This window comes from Varanus komodoensis, unplaced genomic scaffold (genome assembly GCF_004798865.1).
Source record: "Varanus komodoensis strain SLA01 unplaced genomic scaffold, ASM479886v1 scaffold61, whole genome shotgun sequence".
In the NCBI taxonomy this organism is placed as follows: domain Eukaryota; kingdom Metazoa; phylum Chordata; class Lepidosauria; order Squamata; family Varanidae; genus Varanus; species Varanus komodoensis.
Genome location: NW_025336236.1, coordinates 1,977,630 through 2,000,336, shown reverse-complemented (window position 1 = coordinate 2,000,336; position 22,707 = coordinate 1,977,630). Strand labels below are relative to the sequence as shown.

General features: G+C 40.2%; 1 protein-coding gene across 1 annotated transcript in view; it reads left to right on the top strand.

Moving 5' to 3' along the window:
* The window catches only part of TRHDE (thyrotropin releasing hormone degrading enzyme), a 467,798-nt gene that overhangs the window by 426,844 nt on the left and 18,247 nt on the right, over positions 1-22,707 (top strand). The window contains exons 13-15 of the mRNA XM_044449813.1: positions 15,109-15,256; positions 17,199-17,296; positions 17,834-17,941. Of these exons, the coding sequence (XP_044305748.1) occupies positions 15,109-15,256; positions 17,199-17,296; positions 17,834-17,941 (354 nt within the window). The remainder of the gene's footprint in view (positions 1-15,108; positions 15,257-17,198; positions 17,297-17,833; positions 17,942-22,707) is intronic.

Here is a 22,707-nt window from a genome sequence, read left to right as displayed (position 1 = left end):
GATTCTGTTGGTGTACTGTGCACCCTTCTGCCCAACACCAAGTAGAGGCACTCCAGCCCTGGCCTCGAAGGGACCGGAAGTCCCGTGAGGGAGATGGAGGCTCGGTAAACCAAAGCGACCCCCCTTCCCTCCCCTCCCCTCCGGGTGTGAACGGTGCTGAACCAGATACCTGGGCGGGCACATTTGAGAGAGGGTGACACCCCCCCTCCCACCCAGGTCTCCGTTATGCAAGCTAGGTCGGCCCCCTCATCCACAATCAAGTCATGGATGAGGGAAGATTTATTGTTGACCAACCTGGCATTGAGTAGCCGCACCATCAGGCCCGAGGGGCGGTTGACAAGACTACCTGGAATCCTCTGGCTGGGGGCAAAACCAGAAGGAGGGACAGATGTCAGCCATCTGTCCCTCCTTCTTCTACACGGACACGTTAAGCCCCCACCGCTGTAACATCCATTGCCCATGACCACCCCAATGGCAGCACCCATGCACTCCCCAGAAAACACAAATGTCAACATGGCCAGGGACGACTCCATAAAGACAAATTAAAAACAAATTAAAATACAATAAAATTATAAAAACAATCAAAAGCTCCCCATTTCCCTCGGCGGTACGCCCCAGTCTGGCGGCAGCGACGGTGACAGCACGGCGCAGCAGGTAGTCTGAGCCGTGGCGCGTGGCAGATGTTCGGGGAGGAGAGGGAGCTCCAAGCCCATCCAGCCCCAGGCCGCGTCCGGCAGGTTAAGCCGGCGGCCGCCTGTGCACCCTACCCCAATCCGGCATTGCTCTCACCAGAGGGGGGGGAGAGCAGGGAGGGGCATGGAAACCCGCCCAGCGACAAGATGGTGGCGCCCTCCTCCGCGCCGTCGGTGGCGGGCCTGGCGTGGCCCTGGCATCCTCCGTGCCCAGGGTGGCCCAGCGATGGCCGCAGGAGCGGCATCAGCTGGCCCCCGGCTTGGAGCTGCGCCCCAGCCCGGCGGAGGCGACAGCGTGGCGCGGCAGGTGGTCCAATTAAAACATAGCCCCTGGCCAGCCCAGCCCCCCACTCGGCCCCCGAACAGCTCCCAAACGGCGGTGACCGCCCTTCGGCCGCCACTGTTCGGCTGCCGCCAGCGCTTTATGGGCTGCAAAGCCCTCCCCGAGCTCTGCCCCTTCCCGGCACGTCTCTCACCTGCGTGTGGAAAGCAGGCCGGAGCCGGGCCCTGGGCCGGTGGTCCTGGCCTTTGGCAGGGTGGCGTGGCAGCCGGCGGCCATGTGCAGCGTCGCTGCAGAGTGGCGACACAATGGTCCGGGCGGCGCAGGAGGCGGTGGGCCCCGTCCGGCGCACTGGTTCTCCCGGGCAGCTGCACAGGATCAATTCCAATATTGTCAGAGAAGGATAATAGCCACTGCTTGTAATTCTCTCTACCTACTTTCCCACACCATGCTGAATTCTATAACATTCTGCCATGCCATTCCGTGATAGTCTTTTTTCTAACCACAAAATCCCAAATTTCAAGGAAAGGTGTTCCAAGCCTTTGACCATTTTTGCTGGTCTTTTCTGCATTGTTGACTCTTTTCCTGATTTTCTTTTTCCATTCGATCAGAACCTATTGATCATTTGCCATTTGCCATGTTTAATTTTCTGTTTCCCTTTCCCAAGTATGGCATGATATTTTGCTTGCCCATCTTTGCCTAAGACCACATGTCAATTCTTCTCAAACCCTCATGTCAACCCTACCATCCCCATCTTCATTCAAGTACCCTCTTCTGCTCCACAGTTTGCTCATGATTTCCTTAAACATCAGGATATTTAATATTGTACATTTAAATTATACTGTGTTACTTAAAGAGGAAGAGTACCAGAATTAGGCTTTCCTCACATTTTAGGAAAAAAGTTGCTCTGTATAATAGATCTTTATGAAAAAATGGGTTGTTCTAGTAATAGCTTTTACTTGGCTGGTTTTTTTGTTGTCACACAAGAAGAAATTGATCAGAAACAAATTAGAAGTTTTTCAAAGTAAAGAATTCTTTTAAAACAAAGCAAAACTTCAATCTGGGGGAAAGTGTACGTAGGAACATTTGCCTTGGGGCATGGTAGACATTGTCTGAATTTGTATGAGGTATATGAAGTAGACCATTAGCCTATGCAGGGATGTGGAACTATTGGCCCATAGCCTAATCCAGCCTATTGTGGCTCCTCTTAGCCAGCACTGCGAGGAAAAACTCCTCTTATGCTACCCAAGTCCATTCTCACATCACTTGAAGTCTTTGGGACTTGCCAACATTGTTCATTTTTCAATGGGGTTCCTCAAAAGTTCCTGCATGGCATATTCCCCAATGTGGAAGATACCATATAGGCAAGCATCAGTAGCCAACTGATCAGTGCAAGAAGAACCCTGCTGGATCAGGCCACAGGTTTATGTTATCCAACATTCTGTTCATACAGTGGCCAACCAGCTTCCTTGCTAGCTGCTGACATGGTCGTGGCAGCTTCTCCTGCAAGGCATCATCCCCCATTGTGGAGGATATTATGTAGGTGAAGCATCCTTAGCCAAGACAGCAACTGGAGCACACCTTCAGCCACCAATTCAGTTGGAGTGGATTTGCTGCATACAAGTTTTGCCTGAACACAGCAACTCCAGTACCCAGTGGAACAACCTTTGGAATTCCAGCTGGCATTTCACCCAGGGACCAGATGATGTGACATCAACTGGCCTGTGAAAGGTTAACAGCCCCTTAAAACCACTCACTATCCTTGAATTAAGCATGCATGCCGTCTTTTTTCCCTGGGTCAGTATAGCTGATGGGCAGTAGGATGTCTTGCACAGGTGACCCTGTCTTGCTCATTTTGTGATTTTTCAATATAAAGTTTTAATCCTTAAGTTCTTTGCTATCCTTCTAAGGCAACTTTTAATACCTTCTTTGAAAAGGTTCCCTGAGGCATGCTTATCACATTACCTTTGTGACACATTCCAGTGCAGTGCTGCTTGAGTAATATATGTAAAACAGAATAAAACAAATAGGTGGGATGCTGTGATTATTTTTCATGTTGCCATTGCTTGACATTAGACCCTGGTGTCACCAGGATGGCAAAGAGCTTTATCATCTCAAGCAGCAGTGTTACCAGAATGGCATGTGACTAAACCACACCACAAAGGTAGTTTTCTAGTTGTTCATATTTCTTAGATTTTTCATGTATTTAAAATGTCTACCTTTTTATAATATTGCTCAAGATGGCTCGCAATTTAAAGAAAAAAATAGAATGCTGACTAGAATAGAAAAACCCCTTCATATTAACCAAAGCAACAGTGACGCTAACAATACAAATATCAGCGGCAAAAATCTATTCCCCATTAGCAGCAGCACTAAATCACTTTATACAGCTTGTAATAGAAACAATCCTCAACATAGCTTCTAAAGGCTTACTTAAATAAATAGGATTTGCAGAGCTTCCTGAATCCTAGCAAGGAATTGGTATACTGGATATTCACATCAAAACATTGTGTAAATAACCCTAATTCTGGGTTAAAACCCATATCGCACATGGACACTTCCCCACATGCTTCCAAAATTTGCTCCATGGGTGCCTAGTATTCTGAAACAGCTCTAAAGAACTTCAGGGAGAGATAGAATTTGATCCTCCAGAACATCACATTTTTTTTACCCACCACCCTGCATTCTTTTGCTGATGAAACTGTGGGCTGAGCCAGGTTTATATCCTGCTGAAAAAGAACATATTAACCTGTTTGGGAACAAAATGGGCAGCTAATAACTGTTGCAATATTGGTTGGATGCACTTCTGTTCCCCTCTACCCAACAGATAGTGGGTTGTAGCATTCCTCTGTACCCACAGCTTCTAAATTGTCTTCAAGATCTATCATGTGCTTCAGTAATTGGTCGCAGAGGAAGCACCCTTTAAGGAATAGAATGTCAGTATCCAGTGCTTTTTTTTGTAAAAAATAAAAAAGGTGCCGGAACTCACCTCTTGGGGTCAGTCACTCTACACACACATAAACATAATAGTCGCCGCCAGCAGTGAGCACTGAGCGCGCGGCCACACGACCGATCCCAAGGTGAGCAGCGTCCGGAGCCAAACAGTGCCCTCCCAAGCAGTGCCAACATACGTGCAGCCCGCAGGCACTATTTTAATGCTGTTTGCTGCCAACCTGCTACGCCCGACAGGGCGATTCACAATCACATGGAAAAATCTGTCAAAAAACGGTGCCGGAACACTGTTCCGGTGCGTTCTATGACAAAAAAACCCTGTCAGTATCTGTTCTGGTATTTCAGGGAAGGCAGTGTTAAGATAATTACAAAATATCCATAAAATATGAATAATAATCAAATCATGAATGCTTGGAGTCAAACTTACTTTTTATGAAAAAGCATTTGATGTTTTGTGTAATGCTATTATTTGTTACTATACTTTAGTGAAGCAGTGCATCAGTATATATTTTATCCATTATATGCAATAGCTTATTTAAGAACTTATTTCTGGACCCAGCTGCTTCCCATTTTTCTATTAGCGTGGGTTCAGGGGCATCCCAAGGCTGCCCAATTCTTTCTGTACCCTACGAGGTCTCCCACTGATAACCAGCACATCTTGATATGCTAAAACATCCTGTTTATTACATACCATCACCAAATCTGTTGTGGATTCTGCATTAGCTTTTCCTCTGCAACAACCCAGCCACCACCTATCTTCTGTTTCCACAAGCTATAATATACATTTCTATGCTGTGATTCACATCCTAAAGTGGTAGATATATTTTTATTATAGCATTAGCTTGCATTATCGATCCACTTATATTTTTATGTAATATCATAGGAAGGACTTTGAAGGGTAGCAACAATTTGACCAATAAGTAAAAATGTCAGTCTCAATTGAACTGCCCTTGTTAAAATTTATGCAAGCATGGTAGTGTTAAGAGAGTTACATATTATGGGTTACTGTAGGCATTACCATTGGTGTCATTCTGCAGACTCAAAGAGCTCTGACACAGCTCTGCTGACTCATTCCTTTGCACAAGTGGTTGTGTTTTACACTTGCACAAAACATTGCATAGCATATCCTATGGTTTAAGTACCTTTGATTGAAATATAATGGGTAGAGGACATGGCCGTCTCTCTGTATAATATAATGCCTGTTGGTCAGTGGAACTCCTGTGAAATTTTTCCAAAACTAGAATATTTTAATTCATATGCCTTTAATGCTTCAAAATGTGCATAATTTCTTCTTTTATGCCTCTAAGATAATGCTCTCTTAAACATATGTAATATGAATGAAATGGCACTCTGAAGATATTTTAAAGTTCTATATAGCCTCAATTTAGTAAGCACTGTTCTTTCATAGCTTTTGCCATTAAATGGGAACTTATTGTGTCTGAGTGACTTTCTCCTGCAATCAACACAGAACTAAATTGTTCTAAAATTGTTAGCAATTACATACTTAGTAACAGTTGTCTTTTATTGAAGAGATTTGTCAACTCTAATATATTTTAAACTTAATACTGATGCCATGTGACCCTTGTTAACAATAAAATATTCATTAGCACATGGAATCTAGATTGCATCAAGATTTCAGCAACATTTCTGGAAATTTGCTGTATGGAAGAGGACCTAGATGGGAATATGTCTATATTTCCATGAACTGAGCAAAGAGTTCCTTACAGAAGACAACAGAGTAGCATTTGCATTCAAAACTGATAGATCCGAATTGTGTGTGTTATAGTCTAAAACATCTGGAGTGCATTAGATTGGAAAGGCTGGCCTAAAGCATGGGTGAAGAAAGTAGCTCCATTATTATCACAAGTCAGTGACCAGTACTAATGGATTCATTTCTTCAGAATTGATTTTCCTTTATTCTGTGGCTTCGTCTTATTTATTTGGCTCCCATAGTACATCTAAAGAGGTAACTCTTAACTCAAAATACAAAATGCAGCTTTTATCTGTTCTCTTCTATCATATATCTTTGCTGTGCATTTTGAGTACTTTTTCATAACTGAATTATCACAAGCATAAACAATTAAATTGTTTTAATTTATCCTCTTTTATTCTCATAAAAATAATGAAGATTCTTGTGCTATTAAAGGCCACTTTAAAAAGGGGATGTTGGAAATGAACTGTTTATCACTTAGATGCTTGAAGTAAGTCGGGAATATGGTGAGCTTACCAAGGCTATAAAAGGAACAGGCTTACACAATTAGATAAAAAATGACACAAATGCCTTTGATGTAATCAGTGTGGTCCTAAACCAGGGTGACTTCAATTCTATTTCATCTTTATTTTTATTAACTGTTCTGGGGGCCAGCTGCAACCTCCCTTCCTTCCATCATGGATAACCCCCAGTCTACCAATATACTTCCTAAGTGTGTGAATGGCTGAGATAGTTTTTGGTAACTGAACCCTGTGAGGCACCATAGAGCTCAGCAAAGAAGAACAGTGATAAGAAAACCAGTATGAAAGAAAGAAACCCAGCAAGTAGAGGCAGCAGGAATAACATGTTTGAGGTGGGGAAATTTTTTTGCCAGTACTGGGGAAGAGACATAGAGCATAACACCAAGAGGAGTGTGAATAAATTGAACAACCAGGGGAGCAGAGGAAAACCTTGCATCAGAGAGAGGATTCTGGAAAAAGAAACTGGTAGTCCAGGGAAAGAGGAAATAAGTTCCCTGATAAATGTTGTATATTTCTAAATAGTTTTTGCTAGAACTTTTGATGTGCTTCCCTCTGACTATGGCTCTTTAAAGAGTGTGGTAAATGAGCACTGAAGTGGTGAAGGAACTTCAGTCACTTTTTTATCCAGTTGTATTGATAGTGATGATGATAGTGGCAATGATTACAATGCATTTATTTCCAGACATTTTTCCTTTTGTGAGGAATTCAAGGCAACTTACACAGGTCTGTTTTATCCTCCAAACAACTCTATATGATTAATTTTGCTTGTTCATTTGCTTGTATGCTGCCTTATAGTCAAAACTCTCTGGACAACACAAAGCGATTCAGTTTAAATTTTGACAAACATGCTTTTCTGTGGTTGATGAGGTGGTACAACTTGACCTAATAAAAATGCAAAATTGTTCCCAGAGTGATTTTGTTGTTCAGTTGCAAAGTCATGGCCGACCGCATGGACAACATCCCTCCAGGTTCTCCTGTCCTCCACCATTCTCCAGAGTCCACCTAAGTCTACACCCACCTTTCCAGTGACCCCATCCAGCCACCTCAACCAGTTGGGTATATATCTTTTCCTTTCTCCCTTGCCTTTCACTTTCCTTCTTTCCTCAGCTATTTGTAAAACTTCCTCAGACATCCATTTTGCTTTCTTGCTTTTTTTTTTTCCTTTGGGATGGTTTTAGTTGCTACCTCCTGTACAATGTTGCGAACCTTTATCCATAGTTCTTCAGACACTCTGTCTATCAGATCTAATCCCTTAAATCTATTTATCTCTTCCACTGTATATTCATAAAGAATATGATTTAGGTCATACTTTGCTAGCCTTTGCCCTGCTTCATTTTGTATTCTAAGCCTGTTATTCTGGTTATCTTTTGACTTCCTACTTTAGCATTCCAATCCCCCATGATGATAAGGACATTTTTTCCTGTCAGTTCTAGGTGTTGTAGGTCTTTGCTGCTGCACAGCATAGCTCATAGCTTCATTACACTTTGCAAGCCCCTTCGCCATGGCATGAAGGAGCCCCAGAGTGATAAAGCATCTAGTCCACTGATAATTTAGGATTTCAGATTTGACCTCTAAACTCCAGGATGAAACGCACACACACTCTATTTCACCCTGGCTTATTTATTATGGTAGCTAAATGTTATGCCTTCAGTTAACGCAGTAGACAACCCCTAGAAATGCACTCTGTGTTTTAGAAATGATACTTTCCCAAATTGTTTGTTGAGAGCATCTGTGAAGCAAAATGGAAGTGTGAATTTGTAGTCATCTTTATCACATTAATTCTTCCCTAGAGATCCAGATTTAATTCATTACAACATCTCAAGTCTTCAAGCATATTCAAGGTAATTGGATCCATATTATCCTTAATGATGTTGTTTAAACCCCTGTTCAGACTAATGGCCAGAAAAGTCAGGTTTCAGACCAATTTAAGCATCAGAAATTAGAACAATACTGTGAAAATAGTCAAGGTTTCCATCTAAGTCAATGAAACACACTCTAAACCTTTCCAAATATCTGCTCTCACATGCAGAGTTGTTGATAGTGTTTTCTTAATTCATTCACAAGTAGTAATATGGTGTCTCCATAAATGAACATTTTGTGCATTTTGTATTTAACCTTCATTATTACCTCTTCATTAAAGTTTCAACATCAAGACCCCAGCCCTCAAGCTGCTTCTTCTAGTGGTGGACTATTTAAGTGTGATGATTCTGAGCTAAAGAATTAAAGAGTTTATGTTACAGCAGTGAAAACCATTTGAAACTCTTTCAAGTCATCCATCTTCCCATGGATACTAACTTTATCCTGTTAGGGGACGACAAGGCCATATCCATTTGTCATATGCCCAGTCTCTGCTTCAGCTGAATGAAGGCTGAGCAGGAAGTAGGTTTGCAGATTTTTTTGGACTTCAGCCCCCAACATTTCAGACCATTCAGCGTGCTGGCCTGGTCGCATCTGGAGATTTATCTTCTGCCTGCCCTACTCTGCTTGCACACAGCTATTTTTGCAGCATTGTTCTAATCTCTGGTGCTTAAATTGGTCTGAAACCTGACTTTTCTGGCCTTAGTTTGAACATGGGTTTAAACACCATCATTAAGCATAATAATGGTGGGTGTGGAATGCAGCTCAGTTCCTGGCAAGCACTCTGCAAACCCTGGGTGTGCCCACAAGGAACTTGGACTCTGGGATATTGCAAAGTGGATCAGAGTCCAGAAGACCAAAACCAAGGAATCCATCAGATTCCCACATGTAACAGATTCCTCACACATCTCCTGTATGTGTAAGTGATCACATACAAAAGGAGATGAAGACCACTACATTGATTTTCTCTTGCTGAGGTGGAAAGAAGTTTCCATGCGCAGTTCCTGATCACGTGGAAATTCCTATGTACAGCTGCAAGTGTATAAAGGTCTTTTTTATGCATTCAGATGGACTTATGGAAGTTGATTGCATGACCATTAGAAATAGTCCCCCTTTCCCCCTCAGGCATTTAGTAAACATGTGGTGGGAATCTGAACACATTTTTACTCACTAAAAGTTATCTTAAATAAGCTAGACCACTCTGAAAGGAAAGGTCAAGTGATACACAATAATGGATTGAATCCTGCCTTAAAACCTTCCTGTAAAGAAAATTACTTATTGAACATATGTTAAGTGACAACATGGACATACATTTCTCTGTTATCTGGACATTACAAACTATAGTACCCTTCTTGGTGTAGCTAATTCAGCAAGGAAAGGGATGATAAATCAGATGGCTGTACAGCCATGGCTAATGTAAGTAACATTCAGTATATACAAGGATTTGATTACAAAGGGGCAGAATCATGGTGAATGTTTGAAGTGTGTATTCTAGATTCAAATCTGTAGGGTGAAAACAGCCCTTCTCTACTCTGCTGTGTATGCCTGGTGCATCTACCGGCACAGTAGCTGTTACATTGAGTGATGCTTCTTAAATAAATCTGTGATTTTTGATGTAAACTCAATGCAGTTGAAAGGAGTGGAGCTGGAGCCACTGTTTGCCCCTGCCCTCCCCCCCCCCCAAAAGAACACACATCCCTGACCACTACTGGCTCTGAAGCCAGTCTAGTGGCAGCATGGAATGAAGCCAGTCCAAAGTCTGAGCCCTGCTACTTCTCTTGGAATTCTGGGACTGCAACTTTTCCTTTGGCCTCCTAGTCAATATCCTGCAGCCAGAGGATTGTATTCTAAGTTATTAATTACATTTTAATTGTGTGCTACTGGTACTTTTAGGAATTTTGTAAGTCCCCTTGAAAGGATTTTTTTTTTGGTCCTTTCAGTACTCTGTAGGCACTTTTAAATAAATACAGCACAACCGCTATATCCCTTGGCTCAGTTACTGAGTTTTCTGTTAACTACAGTTGACCTCAGCTTGAAAGGGAGGTTGTAAAGTGCCTAAGAGGAGTCGTGAAGTGTTTCCTGTAAGCAAAAATTCTTGATTTAATAGAGAAATAAAAATGTATGCTGATGTAAAAATAAACTAAATTGTGAAAAAACAAATGTCTATAGTATTTATAATATAGTGCTCACTGTTAGCTGTGGTTTCTGGCATCCACTGGGGGGCTTGGAACCAATCTAAGGGATACAGGGGTCCTGATGTACATTTAAATATAGATAATATTTAGTGTTCTCTTGTTTGGCAGTACAATTCACATCACAAGCATTGACCTCATGCATTTCTGTAGGCAGAAACCTCATTCTCTCTACAGTGATGAATACCACAAGTCTACAGAATGCCCACACTATGGTACTATTAGATTTTTGGTTTATTGTACAGCAGAAGTGTAAAGTCAGTGTGACATATACAGTACACTGGAAACTTTCTACACAGATCATATCCTTGTTCACAAAACAAAACAAAAACTTTGCTACAAATGCTGCATGCATTAAAAAGAAAAAAAGGAAAGAAAGATCTAGGAGAATATGTTTTTTCCAAAAAGTCAAAATAGATTAAAGCAGCATCAACACTTAATTGCAAGCATTAAAGATACTGCTGTTGCAGCCTGTTTGGAAACCGATTTAGAAGGCACTTTTCCTGATCCCAAATGTGCAAGGGATGGTAGTGATTCCTTAATAGTGAAGGAAGAGCAACCAGGACAGCCTTCCTTTTGGCATCAGTTTGCCAAAGCTGAATAAAACCTGACAAGAAATCTAGTTCAATAACCTGGTGAATTGGTGATGTCGTTTTGTTTAAAATGTTTATATTTTCATGTGTTAAGGATATTGTACAGTACTGAAACTGTACACAATTTATTGACATCCTTCTGTCACAAAAGAAATTCTGGGCAAAATAGAAGATAAGCTTTGCCCAACCTGGTGGCTCCCAAATGTACTGGACTTCAACTTCCGACATGGCTAATGGTCTGGAGTTCCAATAAGCTGTAGTCCAAAACATCTGGAGGGTTCTTTATTGGAGAAGGAGTTGTAAATTAGCGAGAGGGGTTGCAGTGGAGACAGTTCTCTGTGACAAATCAACCTAGTGTGTTGTAGGGAAAGACCTTTTTAAATATTATCCAAGCTACAGTCTAGTTCACTTCTGAAGCAAGAAGTGGCAACATACAAACTTACAATGCAAAGAAAGAGACAGTGGGTCCTTTTCAGAAATGTATTCAGAAAGGAAACATAGCAAACTTTAATCTTGACCATCCATACCAAACTTGCCTATATTAGAGATTCTGATTATGCAAATATTTTAAAATCAGATTTCATTGCTGCCTTTTAGGGTTTCTGGCCAGCTTTCCTCAACATGGTGTTGGACTACAGCTCCCATCATTCAGAGTCAGTACACCTAATCTTCAGGGTACCATGTTTGAGAAGACTGGCCTCCAGATTGCTCCTATAGCTTTTGTTGTTGTTGTTAGTCGCGAAGTCATGTCCTACCTATCGTGACCCCATGGACAGCATTCCTCCAGCCCTTCCTGTCCTCCACCATCACCCAGAGTCTACTTAAGCTCACACTGACCGATTCATCAGTGACTCCATCTAGCCACCTCATTCTCTGCCATCCCCTTCTTCTCTTGCCATCAATTATTCCCAGCATTAGACTCTTCTCCAGTGAGTCCTTCCTTCTCATTATTTGGCCAGAGTATTTGAGTTTCATCTTTGATTCCTATAGCTTTAATAGGAATCCAAGAAACATCTGCTTTTAATTGGCCTAGATCTTACTTTTCTCACCATTGTTTGGTGATGATCTTTTATAGAGGAATAAAAACACTTGTGTATAACACTGGGCTCATTAGAGTGAAATGTAGCACCCTTCCTTTCATACTGTACCCAGTGTGAGATATGGAGTTGCATATATTACACTAAAATTAGCCTTACCCTTTCCTTTTTTATTTTCAAACTACAGGGGGTGAAAAAAACCTAATATTATGGAATATTATGCTTCATATTATCCTTGCATATCATGACATGCAGAGAAGCCAAGCAGCAGACATAAAACAATCCCATTGCAGATCTATGTGAGAAAAGTATAAGTTGATATCTCCCACCCATTTAGAAGCTATCTGAGCGGTAATAGGCTAGTCACGTTCTAGACATTCCATCTGAAACAGATGATGCAGAGTGGTTTTTAGAGCTGTGGAAACTAAATCACCTCATTTCCATTGTTTCAACAGTGTCAGCCAGTTTGTGGCCGGCTTGGGTTTTCTAATTTTGATTTAAACACAACTCAGAATGGCTCTGGTGAGCAGTGGGCTCACAGATTTACGGTGCACTTGTTCCTAGGACTTGCAGCGCTCTACCGCATCCCTGTTGTTTTTGTGATAGAATTGGTTTGACTAGTGCGGAATTTATGAAGAAAATAATTCAGAATGGAGTAATAATTTTCCCTTGGCAATTACCCTACCATTTGGTACTTTGTCCCTAAGTGGGAAAGGAATGTGTTGGGATCTATCTGTGGGTTCAGTGTAAGAGAACAATCCAAGGTCAGAATGCAGCTGCGCAAGACACAAAAGCCGCCTTCCAAATTAGATGTGCAGTCTTTAGCTGACTCAATGAAAGCTCCAGCAATTTTGCAATTCATTTCTATGTCAACCAGTTTGGAATGCTAAGCCATGAGGTGTTGTGTTATTTGTCAGCTAACAAGAAGTTTAATGGAGAAGTTTGATTTAAACTTCTTCAGGTTGGCTCCTTCTGAAGGAGTCACAATACCGCTGACAGATGGGACTGCACCTCCTTTTTATAAATATAAAAACACTGAGCGCTAGCATGGCAATCTTGAAAGGGCACGTGCACAATTCTTGTAGGTAAAACATCAGAAAAAGGGGTTGAACCTTGCGCAGAACATTAAGAAGCATCTGTCGACGTGCTTTGCCAATCCTTCTTCCATAAAGAATTTTACATATTGCAGAATTCTGACTATTAATCACATAGTGGTTGATGTTCTAACAGCATATTTTATTTATTTATTTATTTATTTATTTATTTATTTATTAAAACATTTTTATGCCGCCCCATTCGCCGAAGCCTCGGGGCGGCTTACAACGTTAAGTTAAAAAATAATTATAACATTAAATTAAAAAATACAAACAGTAAGTTAAAATGCAAAAATACCAATATAAAATAGGCCGCCCTGGCCAGATAAAATCCAATAATATTAACAATTAAAATGCTGCTTAAATAAAAAGGTCTTCACCTGGCGCCGAAAAACAAATAAACAAACAAATATCCGAAGCAAGGAAGGTGTCATGTCTGATCAGCAATTTACTTTACCCTTCTACACATCCATGTAGTGTCAGCACTACCCAAGAGATAAGCAGTGGGAGTAAAAAAAACCTCTTGATAGAATCTTTTCATCAGTAGAGCTGTTCTTCTAGGCATTGACTAATGTTGTTTGTCCATTGAAAATATGGCATCTATTTGGGTTGAAAACTTCTAGTATAAAATACAGTTTATAAGAATTATGATTGATGAGCACAAGTTTCCTTTTCTTTGTTTCTCTCACTACAATATAGAGTTAGGAAAAAGAAGTATTTGACTTGATAACTTAGTACTAGATAAATTATATTCTAATGTTTTAATATATTCCATGGAAACAGCCATTCCTGCCCAATAAGTTCAGTCTGCAGTTACTTTGAAGAAACATGAAAAATCATCTTTCAATTCAAAAAATAAATGTGCAAAAATATTGAAGATTGCAGGTTTTAAAATAACGGATCCACCACTATATTTTAAAGAGCACCAAAATATTCACAGTGTAATGATTGAAGAGTTTAATAATTTGATTATAAATTTTTGAAAATGTTTACATGGTAAATAAATTCTTTTTACCTTCAAAGAATAAAATAAATTCCCTCCCTCCCTCCCTCTCACACACCCACACACACGCGCGCGCGCACAATTCTATTGGAGACTAATCATGTGTCTTTGATTGCTTCAGTTAACATGTCTTTTGTGTCTATCTCTTTGTACAAAATGTCATAAAGCATAGTGTATGATGTGGATGAGTGGTGTGGTCACATGTTCCTCCCCCTTTCTGTTTCCCTTCCCTTCCCTTCCCTTCCCTTCCCTTCCCTTCCCTTCCTTACTTCCATTGAATGCTGTTATGTGCAAAGAGACCTTGGACAGTATTCAAACAGAGTTCTCTGTAACATCAGAACTGGAGAACTCTGGCTTAATATTGATTAACAAATCAGGATTATAAGCCAGGATCAGATCCTGATTTATTATCCTGGCTTCTTAAGACCATAATGAAGCTAGAGTTTCCTGGTTTGGTTTAATTCAAGTAAGATTTTGGTACTCATCCATGGCTTAATAAGGCATCATTTATAAACTGTGGAGCAATATCTGAAAGTGGCCTATGTCTTCTCAAGATGGCTTAATAAAGATTTGGCAAAGCAAGAGTCTCCAAAAAACAGTGATTTTTTTTTTTTTTGTTAAAAAGGCTTCTCTAGAGTTAATTTCTTGCAATTGCTCCATCTTTGCAGGCTACAGGACCTAAAGATTCGCCTATTAACTTGGCATATAGCTGAGTTGGATCTGACAGGGACAGTTCTGTATATACTGCTGCCTGACTTTAACTGTTAATCTTGGTGTTAAATTTTGTTATAATTTTATTAGTTTTGTTGTATGCTGTCTTGGGACCCTATAATATAATATTCTTGAATGTAAAGAAATGTAAAATCGTGTAACTGATGCATTGCTGTTGTCAGGCTTTTTGAAAGTTCTTACAATGAAATAATTCTATATCTCTGACAAAATTTTATAAATGTTCACATTCATTTAAACTTCTGGAAGTTACAATGGTATATAGGGTCATTTTAAAGGAATTCAGTATATAAAAGCTGTTGGAAATAATACTTGCATAATTACATAATATGATGAAATGATCATGCTTCTCCCATATATGTACTCATAGAATATTCTATCTTGGTTAGCATAATCAGGGACCATTTTTCCAAATAATAATTAACAATTACTTCTTTGATTCTACAGAGCTGGCTATTTACCTCAGAACATTCCCTTAGAGGTTATCAAATATCTGTCCAAGGAAAAGGAATTTCTGCCCTGGCATGCTGCTAGCCGAGCTCTTTATCCTCTAGATAAGTTGCTGGACCGCACAGAAAACTACAACATCTTCAATGTAAAGACATATATCTGTATATTTCTTTTTTGTTGTAAACCACTAAGACATTTTTGTCTTTGCCAGTAAGAGTCTTTAATTTGCTTTGGGGTGTTCTACATGATCAGACAAGTACACGTTAACCCCAGATAGAGTACTGTGCTGGCATCTTGAAGTGGTGATACATCTGTTAAAAAAAACAAAACAAAACATGGGCCAGACTGAAATACAGCCTAAAGCAAAGGGCAGAAAATACACCGATGTATTACAGAGGCCCAGTACAATAATCATTTCTTGGAACCTAGCTCATGCATTTTGAGCTTCTTCCTTTCTTTCTCAAAGACCTCTTCCACCCAGAGTAAACACGGGACAATTGAATGAGGAAGGCAAGGAGTTGGTGCAGCCCCATCCTGTATTAATGTCTTCACTCACTCCCCTCAGTTCCTTTGTCCTCAGGGTTTCCAACAGACAGAATCTGTGCAGTACAAGCTTCCTTTCCTGGCTTGTAATGCCGAATTAAATGGAAAACTGAATTGCCAGCTTGCTCTTGCCTACCCTGAAGAATCAGTATAATGTATCCATTGCTGATTCCTGTTTAGTCTGACTGTTAAAAATATATATGCAATTTTAATAAATAAGAATAGCAAAAATATTACTGGATGGTTCTTCTTTATCATGCAGGAGCTGACAACAAAGATATTAGAAATTCATTTTTGTCACAGGAATAATTTAACTGCCACAGGAAGGGATATTATGTATCTCCTTTCATCCTGTCATAACATGTAACTGAATATGTTGCCATGTAAATAAAGTTATTCACTCTTATAGTGTGCTAATATGTGAAATACATTTTTTATAGTTGCATTTATATTTCACCTCAAAACACAGGCAGTCAGTAAATTCTGATATGACTATGATGACAGAAGCATATTTTACAACTTAGATAGTTGCTTTGTGTAAGGGTCCAAAGTGGAAAACTTGTTATATTGCATATACTTTTAATGCCAACATCTAAAAGGACATGGAAATACAGATCTCATTAAATTGTCCAATCTTGATAATGCTGTTCACATTATTCAATATTATTACATCAATTGGCTGAGCCTGTGTAATGGTTTTGCCATATTCCTCTCTATGTGTGGCCTAAATGTGTCACTTTAAATGTTTAATGATGGACATTACTCAAACATGCATTTTCAAGTCAAGAGTAGCCTGCCAAGGTAAATACTAGTCCATCAAAGTGCCAGTAGCTTTTCATACTTTTGTCAAGTATACATTGCACGTTTAAAACACAAGTCTAACGCCTGCTAATGTTAAGTACTTTTATGCCCCATAATTTCAGAAGGATGTTTGAGCACATGCTTACGTATCCCATGTGGAAGTCATTAAGACCTAAAAGTGTTTACCCTGGTTGTGCTCTCCCTGCAGATAATGCTATAGCATTATCTGAAATGTGTGGAATAATCTTGCTGGCATAACAGGGATGCAATTTTACACTGCTTCCTAAAACACCCTTCTCCCTCTGAAAATATGCTCTGGAAGTCTGGGAGACCATCTGAAGTAGTACAGAAGTGGGGGTGACCAGCCTTTGGCAACATGTGTCTCAAATGGCATTGAGAGCAGGGAGCCCACAGTCCTGGCCATCACAAAATCAGATTTTTCCTCTTTGTACTTCTGTTAGGGTCAAACTAAACAGCTGGCTAATCATGCACAGCAGAATTCAGCATAAATGGCTCCTGTAGGCTTGTGTGGACCCAATTCAGGTCAGGTTGTGGGGATTCAAGAGGAAGGATTTAAGCTTGCTTCTCTTGTATTTGCTTAAAATTCTCCCACCAGTACCAGATACTGTTTGGCTACTATGTAAATAAATATGCCCATTTTAAAAATATATTTGAACTAGATGGAATCTACTAATTTTAAATATGGCAGTATCTGATGCAGTTTTTCTTCTTCTCTATTTCAGGACTATATTTTAAGACAAGTTGCTTCAATGTATCTTAAGCTTGGATGGCCAGCAAATAATTTGGAAAAATCCTTTGTCCAAGCTTCCTACCAACATGAGTACTGTTATATTTTTATTGCTGCAAATAATTACTCATAAACTGATATGGGCTTCAGAAGTATGACTTTTCATTTCTATCATCTGCTTAATTTGGGCATGAACTAGCCAAGTTTCACTGAATATTATGAGACCGAGAAGGAGAGTTCAGCACATTTTTACTGGTCTTGTTGAAATTAGTGGAATTTAATTTTGTTAAATGTTGGTTGGCTTGTGCCCTTTGTTTTCTGAATTCCTATTGAAGCCTTGTCCCTTTTTAGGCTCTGGGAAGAATATTTTCCTTCTAATTTAGGGAGGAAACTCCTGAAGCGTCCCCATTTGCATGCTCATAACTGAGAGGCTTTATAGCAATTTAAATGCAATTCCTTATTAGCCAATTTGTCATTTTAACATCTACTGTTAAAGTATTGTTAATTTGTTTGCCTTTGTTAAATATTAGTTCAGATCTTGTAAGCAATTACATATTTCCATCTGAGATTTTGAACGTATTTATTAACATGAGCCTAATGCTATTTTTGTTTGTGTTTTGGGATACCCAGGGAGTTACGCCGTGAAGTGATTATGCTGGCTTGCAGCTTTGGTAATAAGCACTGCCATCAGCAAGCTGCAACTCTAATCTCAGACTGGATTTCCAGCAACAGGAACAGGTAAAGAATATGGCAGATCTTTAGAAGTTTTGGCATTACTTTTATTTTTCTCAAAATAGATTATTTCACAGAGAAGGCATAGGCAATGGTATCAGAGCCCCTCTCCAGCATTAACAATGGTTGGCTCCCGTGTTCCATCCTCTCTGCTTACTGACTTCTCAACCAATATCCTCCACCATGTCACACACTTTCCTGCTGTCAGTAATTCTTCTACTCATTCTTCTGTTAAAAAGCATATGTTTGCCTCCTCAACACATTGCCAAAAGAGTATATCGAGCTCTCAGACTTAAGGCAACACTAGTGGAGAAGTAACTGAGGAAGATTTGATGTGAATGCAAGGATTTTCCACAGCTGATAGCAGGAAAGCTATTTATTCTTTTCACGATTGTCATCAATATATATAATATCAGACCAAAAGCCTACCTGGTCCAGCATTCTGTTCACACAGTGGGCCCCACCAGCTGAGTCCACAAGAACTGCATGGAAGCAGTAGCATCCTTTCAATTGTGTTCCCCAGCAGGCGGTATTTGTAGACCTATTTCTTCTGATACGGGAACTATCTTACAGCATCGTCACTAGTAGTTATTAATCACCTTATGCTCTATGAACTTGTCTAATTTTCTTTTAAAGCCATTCAAGTGGATGGCTAGCACTACATCTTGTGCTCATGAGTACTGTTGTTTAATTATATACTCTGTGAAGACTGATTTTCTTCTCTCTGTCTTGAATCTTCCACCAAATGAGCCTCATTAGATAGCCCTGGATGAGTGAGGTTTTTCTCCCTATACACTTTCTCCGCACCATGTATGATTTTGGTTATATCTATCATGTTTCCCTATAAGTGACTTGTTTTCTAGGCCAAGTAGTCTATATTTTGTAACCTTACCTTATGGGGAGTTGCTGCAGCCCCGTGGTATCTTTAGTTGTGTTTTTCTTCCCCCTTTCCATGTCTGCAATGTGCTTCTTATGGTATGGTGATCAGAAATGTACACAGAATTCCAAATCTCTGTATATGGGCAGTATGATATTGGCAAATTCCCTTTTTTGCTTTTATAATTATACATACCCAACATGGAATATAACTTTTTCACACAAGCCACACAGTGGATTATACCTTTCATTAAGCCCTCTACTGCAACTCAAAGATCTGTTTTTCAGTCACTGCTTCGATTCCATTAGTCTATATGTGAAATCAGAGTATTTTGCCCTAACAAGTATCACTTTAAACTTGCTTACATTGAACTGCATTTAACATTTTAATGCCCACTGTCCCAGTTTTGGGAAAGCTTTTGGTAGTGTTTGCAGCCTTTTTTCTTCGCTTGTTTTAAGCATCCTATGTAATGGTCAAACTATATATTTAACTGGTCAGTTGTGTATAGGACAATTGCTCCATGCTCTTTTCCTTAAGAGCTGAACATTTCCAACTATGCAGCAAATTACTACTATCAGCATCACTAGCACCATTCATAGTGGAGGAGTAGCCAGGCCAATGGTGAAATTAGAGGCCTGTAGCTAAGAGATGCCTTTGCCTCAGAAAACTAGAAAAAGAGAGGAGAGAGGAAATAATGTGCACATACCTCGTAAACCCTCCTTTCTTTCTCATCACTGTAAGAGGCAGTGCAGAAGCAATCTGAGAGTCTGAGCTACCGGTCTTTGTTGTCACTTGGCATCATGCTGTTAGAAATCTTTGATACATCATTCACTGAAACCTAGAAAAACCACTTCAATATATGCAACTGTTTAAATCAGAATTGTGAATTAAAAGAGGATTTCTGAAATTCCTCTCTGGTACTGTACTATGGAAATGATTGCTTTCTGAAAATTAAGATGTTTTCTGCAGTCCTTTCATGTGTGAAGAAGTACATTACTCACCCTCCTTACTTATGACAGCATAGTGGATCAGCCTAAAAAATGTAAAGAATTACCATACATTTGCCTGAGCTTGAGCAGCAGCCTTGCTAACCTCTTTAACCTTTGCAGTCCATCAGTTTGGAAAGCAAACTGCACTTTTACAAACATAATCCTTTCCAGAGTTTCTTCTGAAGAAACTTAATCTGTATTTTGTCTTGCAAATCTTAGGAAGGATCTTGCAAAAAACTGTATGTTGTAAGCTCTCCAGGTGCAATATAAAACAGAGGTACGTTACAGATCAGGATTAAGGAAGGGATCTCCTTGCTTGCACTTGAATGTGGTACTCCTTGCTTGCTATTGGATGTGGTACTCCAGGCAGTGGTGTCCATATGGCAGATGTTCCCTACAAGAAATGGTTTGGCAGGCTACATGTGTTCCATGAGCCACATTTTGTACCACAGAGGTGGCTTGAGAAGAAACTGTGATCAGTTATGGTTCCTTTTCTGCTCACACCCAAATCTAGATCATACCAACTTCATGATTAGTGATAGGGCCACTTTTGTTATGATGATTCCTTACTTGCCTCTTTTCTTAAACATTTGCAGAACTGTAATTGTACCACATTTAAATAGTGATAACAAAATGATCTAGGCCTTGAACAAACCAGTTGGCCCTTACCCTTGCATAAATATTTGAGACCAGAGGACCTGCATGTTCCTACAAATGTAGTTCTTTTTCTCCCTCTGTGGATGTCCTTAAGAAGTAATTCGCTTGATGTGAACCGTGGTATACTATCTATGTAGGTGTAAATGTAGTTATACATTATACTAATTTTAGAAGAACACAAGGAGAGAATAGCAGCCAGTGCTTCTGAAATTAGTTAATTAACAAGCCATTGCGACAATGGAGAGGAACCTTACAGTGAAATCAATAAAGCTGTTTAAGTAGAAGAAAGAGTGTGCTGAATACAACTTAATCAAGACTTTAGTGTTGTGAAAGGAGACCCAGGGCATACATCCAATAGGATTAAGGATTAACGTGATAACAAGTAAATGAAGGTCTTATTGTCTAAGCACTGGCATTAAGAAGCCAGTTCACATCCTTCATTTTAGATAACTGAGTAAAACAAAGATTCACTTTCTGCATTCTCTGGGCTGTATATGTGATCTATTAATTTCAGGGCTTCATTAGTGGCTTTGAAGCAGATCCAGGAATGACACTTGGTCCAGACTCCACATTGAAGCTTAACAGTGCAATCTGAAACAGTTCTTCTCAGAGGCAGGCTCATTGTTTCCAGTAGGGCCCATTGGCAGGTCCATGTCTAAAGGATTACAGCCTTATTGTTCCAGAGAGAAGAATGCTTCTGTGGTCATTTGAAGTTCAGTGTGTCTTCACCAGAAACATGATGAGTAAATGATGATGCTTGAAAAGCAGTTTAGGGTTGTTTCATAGTGAAGTGTGAAAGAATGGCCATCCCATGGTTCCATTTCTGATGTCCCTCAAAGCACAGTAATTCCAGCCCATCGTAAAACACATCCTAAGCTTACAAACCACCTTCCCTCCCCATCTCTTACAGTACTTAAAGTATTGAAAGCAAAATACACCATTTGGAGACATAAGGCTGCAGGCACCTACATTGTCTGAAGCACGAGGTAATAGTGAAAGTTCATTCTGGAGTGGCTTCGGTTATGTTGACTTTGGAGAGAAGTCACCATACATTTTATTATTTATTTAAAACATTTTTATGCTGCCCCCATCGTGACAAAGCCTCAGGGAGCATGCAATACATGCTCCCTGAAAATGCACACCAGAGAGTTTCACAGCCTTCCCAAGCAGCTGTTTTGGGTGTCTGGCACCAGGGAAGGAAGAGCAGAAGATGCCACTGCCTACTGGCTCTCTAGCTCTCTGCCTAGCAAGCAGATGGCGGCAGTTATACAGCAAAAGGAAGAAGGGCAATAGCAGCTGGTTACAATGGCAGTGAGAAAGTAGACCCATGGAAGGAATTGAGGGTGTCTCGCCCAGTGGCCCTCCAAGCCCTGCAAAACTGTTTAGGGATTCTCTTAACCACTGTTATACATTAGCATAATGTGGTTAGTGTAACCATGGGTCCAGAACAGTTGCTGCCAGTCTGTTCGCCAGCCATAGTTTTTGTAAGCCAGCAGGAATTCACTGAAAGTGCCTCTCTGAATCCAGGGAATGCCTTTCTCTGCATTTCACAGAGCAGTTCTGGCTTGGGAACCAGGAACTGAAAAACTTTTCAAGATGTTTTCTTCACAATTTTCCAATTCTCATGCCAAATTTTCCAGCTTCTTGCATTCACCCCTACTGTGCGCTTGTGCCTCGGTAAATTGTGCCTCAGCTTGGTCAGGCAAGCATCTCTTTTCAAGACCAAGGCTGAAGACCAATACATGGTACTTACTTCTGCAGGAGTCCAACCCAGATTTCCTTTCTACCAACTTCTGATCCACAAGAGCTTGTGCTACAATAAATGGGCTAATAGTCCATTGGGTTTTGCCAATCTTCTTTTCTATAGGGAATAATCTATGGTGTGAACAGATTTTTTCCCCCACAGAGTTACAAAGAGGAAGCTGAAGAGTAGAATTGGAAGTTGGCTTTGCCAGTCCTTGAGATAAGGATATCTGACCCAAGCACTGTACTTTCAGCAATTGAAGGAGAAATTCAGAGAACCATAGAATTATATCTACTGGTATCATTTCTCTAGAAGAAAAACTCCACTTGTAGAAATCTCATTTTCATCCTTGCACAATGTCAAATCTCCCTCTTGAACTCAGCTTGCAAAAGCTATTTCACTGGGGTCCCAGTCATCCCCTGCAGACGTCTCACTTGGTACCCACCAGTCTTTACACCTCTCCTAAGTGTGTTTGTTTCTATTATGTTCAGTTCCAATGCTTTTT